The sequence below is a fragment of the Dryobates pubescens genome, chromosome 14, assembly GCF_014839835.1.
Source record: "Dryobates pubescens isolate bDryPub1 chromosome 14, bDryPub1.pri, whole genome shotgun sequence".
NCBI lineage: Eukaryota > Metazoa > Chordata > Aves > Piciformes > Picidae > Dryobates > Dryobates pubescens.
In genome coordinates this window covers 6,456,760-6,465,898 of record NC_071625.1, presented here as the reverse complement: position 1 = coordinate 6,465,898, position 9,139 = coordinate 6,456,760, and the positions used below count along the sequence as shown (strand labels likewise).

At 40.4% G+C, this 9,139-nt stretch overlaps 1 protein-coding gene across 1 annotated transcript; it reads right to left on the bottom strand.

The window, feature by feature from the left end:
- On the bottom strand, positions 1–6,955 carry SLC7A13 (solute carrier family 7 member 13). The gene is made up of 4 exons (XM_009910484.2): positions 6,232–6,955; positions 3,217–3,348; positions 930–1,294; positions 1–246 (listed from the first exon to the last, which is right to left on the bottom strand). The coding sequence occupies exons 1-4, from the start codon at positions 6,953–6,955 to the stop codon at positions 1–3; spliced, it is 1,467 nt and encodes a 488-aa protein (XP_009908786.1).
- Between the last annotated feature and the right edge of the window lie 2,184 nt (positions 6,956–9,139).

The window sequence follows — 9,139 nt, the reverse complement described above, 5'->3', positions numbered from 1 at the left end:
TTATTCGTGCTTGCCCTCGTCGCATCCATCAGCAGGACAGACTTCCAAGAGGAGCTGTAAGTGGCAAGTAATTTTATCAAGAAATGCAAAATGCAATTTAAAATGTATAAAGGGCAGATACACAATAAGACTTCCCAGCATAAACAGGAAAGCATAAACATATTGCAGGTTTGGAGACCAGACAATGGGAGCTAAAACCAAGAAGAAAGACATTGCCACCATCACAAATGGAACTGGCAGAAACACCTGCAAAAGAGAAAAAAACCATCAGTTTAGGAAATAATCTGATCAACTGTGATTTTTATGCCTCACCCATAAGAGTAACAGTGCATTCTTCACTAAAGTACAATTTCTCACCCTGCTGCAATCTCACCCAGGATGAGATTCATCTGACCTCTAACTGCCTACAAGATAGGCATCATTGCTAAAGTACTTTTTCAGGCTCCTTCTATTGTCCAAAGGGAGACACAGGCAGTACCTGAAAACCATTTGTCCAAATATGGGCTCCTCAGGGTTGGGTGCCTAGGATATGCATACACTTCTAACCTACCTTTCAGACCGCTAGGCTGAGAGGAAATCAAACCTGTCCTTAATGTCTGTGGTAGTATCAGGAAAGATGAGAATAGATCAAGGTTCAATTAACCACGAATTGCCAGCCTGGATCCCACACTGCTCCACACTAGTATGGTTTCATGTTGTTTATGCATCTTCCCCATTCTGCACATACCCATCCCTTGTTTTCAAGAGCAAGCTCTCTGGAGCAGAGCCCATCTCTTTGTTTCTTTTCCTTCTACACTGACATTTTTGCATAAGGCTTTAAACATCATGGGCACTATCTGTCTTTTTGGGTTGCACTTGTTCTGTAACTTCAGCTGCTCAAGACTCAGAAAAAACCTATGCAAACATTTTGTTAAGTTATTTCCATTTACTTTGTAAGGTCGATGCAGATGAGGTTCCCGGTACCGAAGTACAATCAGACTGGCACAAGTCAATCCAATCATAAGCCAGGCAGAAAATCCAAAGTAATTTGTTAATGTAATAAGGTCAGAGGGGATGATAAAAATGGATGCAATGGTGGTTGAAAAAATAATGGCTGGTGCTGGCGTACAGGTGTGGACGTTAAGCATGGATATTAGAACAGGCAAATGTCCTGACTGACTTCCAGCATAGCTTAATCGACCTAGTGTGAACATGCTGCTGTTGAGGGCACCAAATATTGAGACAGCAACAGAGAGAGGAATGATCCAGGCAACAGAGGGGATCACTCGATCAGCCCAAGTGACAGCCACAGCAACTGCAAGAAAGCAAAGGATTAGTGTAATGTAGGCACCAAGTTCTGTACTACAAACTGAACAGAAACAAAACTCAAAATACAGGAAACCCCTCTTATTTACCAGCAATGCCTGCTTTTTTGTAACAGTGGTCAAACACGACTAACCTAATCCTAAGGGTGTTTAGTTCAGGAGCTAAACATTTCTGGAAAGGGATGACAGCAAGAAGGAGTGCTGCCTCTGCTGGGGCCAATAGCAGTGTAATGGACTGCCCAGGAGGAGCACACTGCATCTCACAACCATGAATCACAAATGTACATGCATGGGCAAGACCATGTGGGAAAGGAAATGACTGCATCGACCCCTGGTGTGACTGCAGTGGTGACATGATCTACTGTTATGAGGAAACTGCCAACAGGAGGGCATGCATGTGCAGAGATGGGTCAGCAAGCATGTGATTAGTGAGGTTTTGCTTTGTGTGGAAATGGGAAAAAGATTATTTCTGAACAAGAGGTATTCAACAGTGCTTGGAAATCAGCTATAGCCCATATTGTAGCAACAACTAACGTTTAGTGGGTCTGCAGCAAACTGCCATAACATACCAAGATCCTGCAGTGACCTGCACAACATAAGACATTATTGAAGATGGGGCAAACAACCAACCCCCCCCCAAAAATGTAGTGAAAGAACAAAAAAACACAGCAATGCACTGCAATATTTAAAACAAAAGCTATCATTTTCAGGCTATCTTCTCAGCTGACACAGATAAGCACAGCTCCCCAGCATATTTGAAGTTGGTGATGCAGCTGCTACTCAGGGATGCTCTGGTATTCACTGCCTTTCATTGCAGGACGGATCTGCAAATGTATGCATCTCTCCCAGCAGAGAATCTGACAATGGCTGAGTGCTGATACTGGGCTGAGAGCGACAGCAGCACCAGTGCCATTCATGTTATTGAGATGTTTCCGCAGGAAAAGAAAATGTGAAAAACAACCTATCCATCCAAAATGAGGCATGCTTGGTTTTGTCACTCCTGTAGGCAAGGTCTGACAGCTCAGTCTCATTGCAGTGGTATTAATAAAGTTCTGCTTGGACAGTCAAGGAGAAATACAGTTCCTGTTAGCCATTTTCATGGACAGCTTATTGGTGCAGCATCTGAGAGCGGCTTTAAATATGGTATCTTGTGAATGGGGGTCTTCTATTTACCATTAATTATCTACACATAGACTCTCCTGAAATGGCACATTTTTGTGTCCTTTTTTTTCCATATTATTCATCATAGTAGACTTGTCCACCTCCTAAACAGTAATGGGTTTAGCCTGAGAAACTATGAGGTAGGGAAGAAAGGCGAGAGGATTGAAACTACAGGAAAACAAAGGTCTTTTCCATACTCAAAAGAGACCTGATCTTCACCTATTGTCCAGGGTTTAATACAGTTCCGATTTCTCTTCAGGTGGTGCAGCTATAAGCCAACATTTTCAACACCTGCCTGCATTGATTCCAACTTCTGTCATACAATAAAATGAAGCAAAAATTATCTCTTAAAATTTAGAATGAACTCCAAACTTTCTGACTGGGAAGTCAGATGAGAGAAGTAACCCAGTAAACTGACATCAGATCACATAGAATCCCAGAACGTTAGGGGTCAGAAGGGATCTCTAAAGACCATCTAGACCAACACCCCTGCCAGAGCAGGATCACCTGGAATGCGTCCAGGAGGGTTTTGAGTGTCTCCAAAGATGGAGACTTCACAACTTCTCTGGGCAGCCTGTTCCAGTGCTCTTTCACCCTTACAGTGAAAAAGTTTTTCCTTATGTTTCGGTCAAGCTTCTCATGCTTGAGCTTGTTCCCATTACCCTTTGTCCTACCACTGGACATCACTGAGAAGAACCTGGGTATGCTAATGGGCAACACCTTATTATTAAATAATCAAACAAATCCATACCTGAAGAGACAATTTCCTTAGGTGTGAGGACAGTCAGATATGAGATGTTTACCAGCAAATAAAAAACAATTACTGAAGGAACAGCAGTCATCACAGTTAAAGGGATATTTCTGCTAGGATTTTTCATCTCCTCTGAAAAACACAATTCAAGAAGTCTAATAAAGCAAGCAGGTTAGCTTCTGCCAGTGTGTTTCAGTAGTGAATCTGCAGAATGCAACAAGACTGATACCAAAAGCCTGCCCCAACCCCTAATTATGGCTGCATAGCTACATTGCTTGTGAGGTCCTACGGTGATTCTCAAATAGTTCATTATCAAAGAAGCCTAAACAATTCTTTCCTTTTTTGTTGGCTGTTGTTGTTGTTGTCCATTGGTTTGTTTTGGTTTGGGGTTTGTTTGGTTGGTTGGTTTGGTTTGTTGTTCTTATTTAACTATTTTTTGAACGGTCATGGATGGATATCCTATATATCATTTTTAAAATGGCAAAATGCCTAATAACTGATTAAACACATATTTGACTTACAAAACTGATTTGCTAAGAAATGTTCAAGTAGCCATACTTCTAAATCTGTAGCTTAACTGTGAGATTCTAAAGTCATGTCATTTACTCTTACATCACCTCATGAGCCCTGATCTGAAGATTTCTGAATATATTTTCCCATTCCTGCACAAAACCTTTCTCTTTACCATTACAGCAGGAAATACAGAAAAAGTAAGGGAGAGACTAAAGGTGTTGACAGAAGAGCAGTGAAACAGTGGCTTTAAAAGATGGATTCTGTTGTTGATTATCTTTCCAAGGGCAAAGCTGGCAAACTGTTTAGTGCTAATTCTGGCATCTTAGCTTAAAGCTACTTTTACCAATTAAGAAAAACCTCCAAATTTTCCAACTAAGACCCTGAGACACTGACACATTCCTGACCATCTGATAGTCCCAGGAAAGAGCTGGTTCCAGAACCCTAATAACTCATCTTCCTCTTAGTCAAAAAGGGCCTTGTTTGTCTCTTTCATTTTTTCATTCCTTCCCTCTTGCTCACCCTCCTCTTCCCTGCTTCCCTCAGCATTTACAAGAGGCTTCACAAGAGTTACTTACACTCTTTTTAGGAGACAGAAATCCCTTTCCTCCCTGAAATATAATTTCTGTTTCCTGCCTAGAACATCAGCTTTGATCCTGTTCCCAGTGCTGGCTGCACTGCACAGGGCCACAGTGACTCAATGAGCATGACAGAGGAGTTCAGATACAGACTATCACAGAAATTGGGATTTATTTCAAATGTAAGAAATACACTTGGCAATTTTGAGCCCAGAAGAGGACAATCACCAAAACTGGCAATTTAATTTTATCTTTCCATTTGTTTTGTTACTCCTCACAGTCCTGCCATCCAGCTGGCACCTGATGCTTTAGCTGAAGCTCACATGAATGAAGTTATTGTTGACAAATAGGAAATTCAGCTCAGAAGGGGACTATTGCATACGTTGCATCTGTCTAAACAGCTGCACTGCCCAGTGTGTGGTATTCATTACTACTGGCAATTGATATGAAAATAAATCAACATTTTACCAATAATCTTGTATTTTTTCAGGCTTACAAAGCTATACATTTGGCCTTTAAGGAAGACTTCAAAAGATTTCAAAACTACACTTTCCTGATTTATGTCACCTTTTTTACAGCAGTTTATTTTTGACACTGGGATAGCTGTACTGTAATAATGTCATTTTTTTTAAGCATTAACCCAATTTTCATGCTGTTCTCACCATTGAACTTTGTGTGATGCATTTCACACATACAGATTATTTAATGTTTTACATGTGATGGAGGTCACAGGCTAAATAGGGTGAAAAAGAAGAGCAACATCCACTTGCTTATAAATTTATCAGTCTGATGATACTATAAAACCCTATTCATTTAACTTGTTTTGTACATTGCTAACATTATGAGCATTTTCTCTACAGTCTTCATGGAAAACTGCTCTATTTGTTGCTGCCACATGTGTCATCAGATATAGAATAAGGAAAGCAATTAGATCTTCAAAAAGGCTTTGAGTGTTTAAAATTGAGCACAAGCTGTATAGAATCACAGAATTATTCTGATTGGAAAAGACCTTTAAGGTCATTGAGTCCATCCACTGTCTAACTGTACCAAGTCTGGTGCTAAAACATGCCCCTCAGCACCAAATCCCTGCCTCTTTTAAATACCTCCAGAAATGGTGATTACAAAAGAATTTATACCACTTAGATTCTTCTTCAGCTTCTGTGCAAAACTCCATTTTCCCATGGAAGTGACTACTGAACATCCTATATACACACCAAAACATTACTATGTTTTAACACATTTCAAAAGTAATTTGTCCACTTACAAACCAGCTTCATAACCTCAGAGATGGCACAGATATTTAAATACAAATTATTCAATTATCCTTTTTTCATTTGGTCCTCACAGTGCATGGTTTGGCATAGATTTCTTAAACCTTCTCTAAATGTACTGAGAAAGAAAGAAAGAAAGAAAGAAAGAGAAAGAAAGAAAGAAAGAAAGAAAGAAAGAAAGAAAGAAAGAAAGAAAGAAAGAAAGAAAGAGAAAGAAAGAAAGAAAGAAAGAAAGAAAGAAAGAAAGAAAGAAGAAAGAAAGAAAGAAAGAAAGAAGAAAGAAAGAAAGAAAGAAAGAAAGAAAGAAAGAAAGAAAGAAAGAAAGAAAGAAAGAAAGAAAGAAAGAAAGAAAGAAAGAAAGAAAGAAAGAAAGAAAGAAATGTATCTTTTAAAGATATGAAAAATATGTTCATGCCTGAGATTTTAAATGAAGCATTTTGATTCCTTTTGTACTCTTTAGGAAACGTCAGCCTGATTCTGGAGACTGCAGAAGAAGCAAGAAATTTCCCTAGAAAGAACAACACATCATCTACCAGCCCAAACAAATATAAGACTTAACATATAATGTGAGAGACACTGGAGTCTTGAAGGAGAGACAATTTCTATCAGGGTGAGCTGAGGAGCATTAGAACAGTGATTGCAAACTAAAGAGATACCTGCCATATAATTGAGGGACCACCAGCCACCGTATGCATACAGTCCTTGGAAGAAGGCTTCAGCAACCTGTGATGCACTGGGGATCTCTGAGCCGAATGGGTCCTCAAACCTCATCAGATTCTCCTTTTTCCCACCAGCAAGGAGAACTATGCCACCAACAGCAATTACAGACAAGGCCATCATCTTCAGCAGAGTGAAAACTGTCTGCACCCACGCTGCCATTTTGACACTGCGGCCATTCAAAATCCCCAGGGACCAGAGAACGACCAAGGCCAAGCATTTCTTCAGCACTTCTGGTGCAGGGCAAATGCCATAAAAGGGCTGGGTAGCATACTCAGCAAACAGCAAGGCTCGAGCAGCATTTGATGCTGGCTTGGTAAATGTTGATGTCCAGATGAACATGAAGGCAGGTAGGGATCCAAGGCCTCTTTTAATATGGCTGTATTCTCCTCCAGAGAAGGGGAGAGTGGTCCCCAGCTCTGCATAGCAGAGAGCCCCCATCAGAGAAACCAGCCCGGATGCAGTCCAGATCGTTAGCGCAACCCCGACGTTGAGTAAGGAATGCTTTAGCACCCCCGTGGGAGACACAAAGATCCCTGCCCCAACAATTGATCCTACAATAAAACTTACACCATCAAAATAACCTATATTCCTTTTGAGTCGTATCTTGGCCTTTTCTTTGCTTCGCACAACCTTCAGATCATTGCTTTTGTCTTTTCCCATTATTTTCTGGTTGTTTTGTTTTTCACAGCAGATGACTTCAGAGGCTGGATTGCATCTGTTTCACTTTGCTGTTAGCAGCCCCTCGTAGACTTACTTGCTAGTGAAATGTTGTGGGAAGGCTGGGTTAATCATTCAGAAAAGAGAGCAGACTTTGGGTTTTGATGTCTTCTGTGTGAAGATGATTAACCAAAGACTTCAAAAAACATTGGCAAATCATGTGCATGTTGGTTTAATATGTACTTCAGAAATTCCTAAGGTCTGGAGGTATTTTTAAAGACAATGGCATAGTAAATAAGGCTCATTTGTCAGACATTTTTTGTCAACAGCTTGCATTTGAAAAAAACCCAAAACCACAAATGTTTTCAGAGACAACTGTGAGAGGTGGGTAACTGTGACCTCTGCACCAGACCTAGGGAAAGGGGAAGACCAAATGAAGAAATAAATCAGCCCTCCTGCAGTGACATGGGCATTAATTGAAGAGCCTGGATCTATTTTTCCACCATCAATATATAAACCAGACAGTGATAACCTGTGAATATACCATTGCTGTTGAGTTTTACCCCATGAAAAAGGTATTTATTCTTTTCAAGAGATGTAGAGGAAAATGGGCAGAAAGGAGGCCACTGACTGAAAAGGAAGCTCACCACATGCTTTAAGGGTTGCTGAGTGCCTAGACTGGTAGCTGAAAAGTTCTTACTGTCTGCCGGTCAGGCTGTGGAATCAGTTCTGTCCCAAAGGTCAAAGCTCAATAACACAGTGAACAAAACTTACGACTTCCAACTTGAAAGACACAGTGGTTCAGACCGGTCCTGAACAGCAGGATTTTCATCCAAGTGCAAAATAATTTCATCTGGAAAAGCAGGTTTCTGTCATATGCCATCATGTAAAAGGTGCATAGTAAAACCAAGCTTGTACACAGACTGTTATTTTTTTCCAGTGGCTTGGTTAATGTGGGTTTCCATCAACACAGAAACTATGCAGCATGGTCAATGATGGAACAGCTTTTAACCATGAAACAATTCTTCCCTCTTCTGCAAATCATGTCAGCACTCCCTATATAATTTCACCTTCAGAAAACATGAAGTCCTACAGACTACAACAATTCTAGTTCTACATAAAACACATCTCTACTTATAAAAAGTTGCATGCATTTTAAATTGCATTTATTCACTTCTTAAATGTCAATATGTATTTAAGTTCAAGGATGCATTTACCATGTGTTAAGAATAATTCATAATAATTCAAATATTTATTCACTACTATTTTTGAACTGCAAATTAAGTAAGAGAAGTGTTTTAAATGGTTATAATATGCACAACTACAGGCTGGGTAGAGAATAGACAGAAGTCCTGAAGAGAAGGACTTGGGTGTGCCTGGGTAACGAGAAGCACAAGATGAGCCAGCAATGTGTACTTGTAGCTCAGAAAGCCAGATGTGTCCTGGGCTGCATCAAAAGCAGCATGGGCAGCAGGTCAAGGGAGGGGATTCTGCCCCTCTACTCCACTCTGGCGAGATCCCACCTGGAGTATTGCGTCCAGCTCTGGAGGCCCCGATACAAGAAAGACATGGAACTGGTAGAGTGGGTCCAGAGGAGGGCCACAAAAATAATCAGGGGGCTGGAGCACCTCTTCTATTTAATGTTCCAAACCAGTTTTGATGGGGCCTTAAGCAACTTGGTATAGTAGAAGGTGTCCCTCCCTATAGCAGGAGGGCTGGAACTAGGGATCTTTAATGTCCCTTGCAACCCAAACCATTCTATGATGATGTAATTTCCTGTTCTATTTCAGTGCCTTTTCTGAGTCTTGCTCCCCATGAATGCACATGTATCTTTTGATATCCAGAAATCCTCCAACTCTTTAATCTGTGTGTTCAGTCACCTACAGCTGGCTTTTAAAACAATTCAATCTTACACTAAATGGCAGCTTAAAGTACAGACACATTTTGTTTCACTGTTCATCCTAAAGTACATTCATTTCTACTATGACAAAAGCATTTCCAAAATCTCCCAAGCTGCAGATTAATAAGGATTTTTAACTTCTGGCAAAGTTCCCTGATTTCATAAAACCCCCCTGAGATTGTCACTTTATTGTGTATGCTCTCTGCCTACCTCAGATAAAAGTTTCTAGGCTTTCAGTGAAATACTTTGGAGATTTATGCAAAGTGAGCTTTTCATTTTGGTGTGTT

Coding starts and splice junctions, on each gene's coding strand:
- SLC7A13 (XM_009910484.2), bottom strand. CDS start 6,955: ATGGGAAAAGACAAAAGCAATGATCTGAAGGTTGTGCGAAGCAAAGAA. Junction 3,349..6,231: donor GTCCCTCAATTATATGGCAG/GTATCTCTTTAG, acceptor TGTGTTTTTCAG/AGGAGATGAAAAATCCTAGC. Junction 247..929: donor ATCTGCATCGACCTTACAAA/GTAAATGGAAAT, acceptor TCTCTTTTGCAG/GTGTTTCTGCCAGTTCCATT.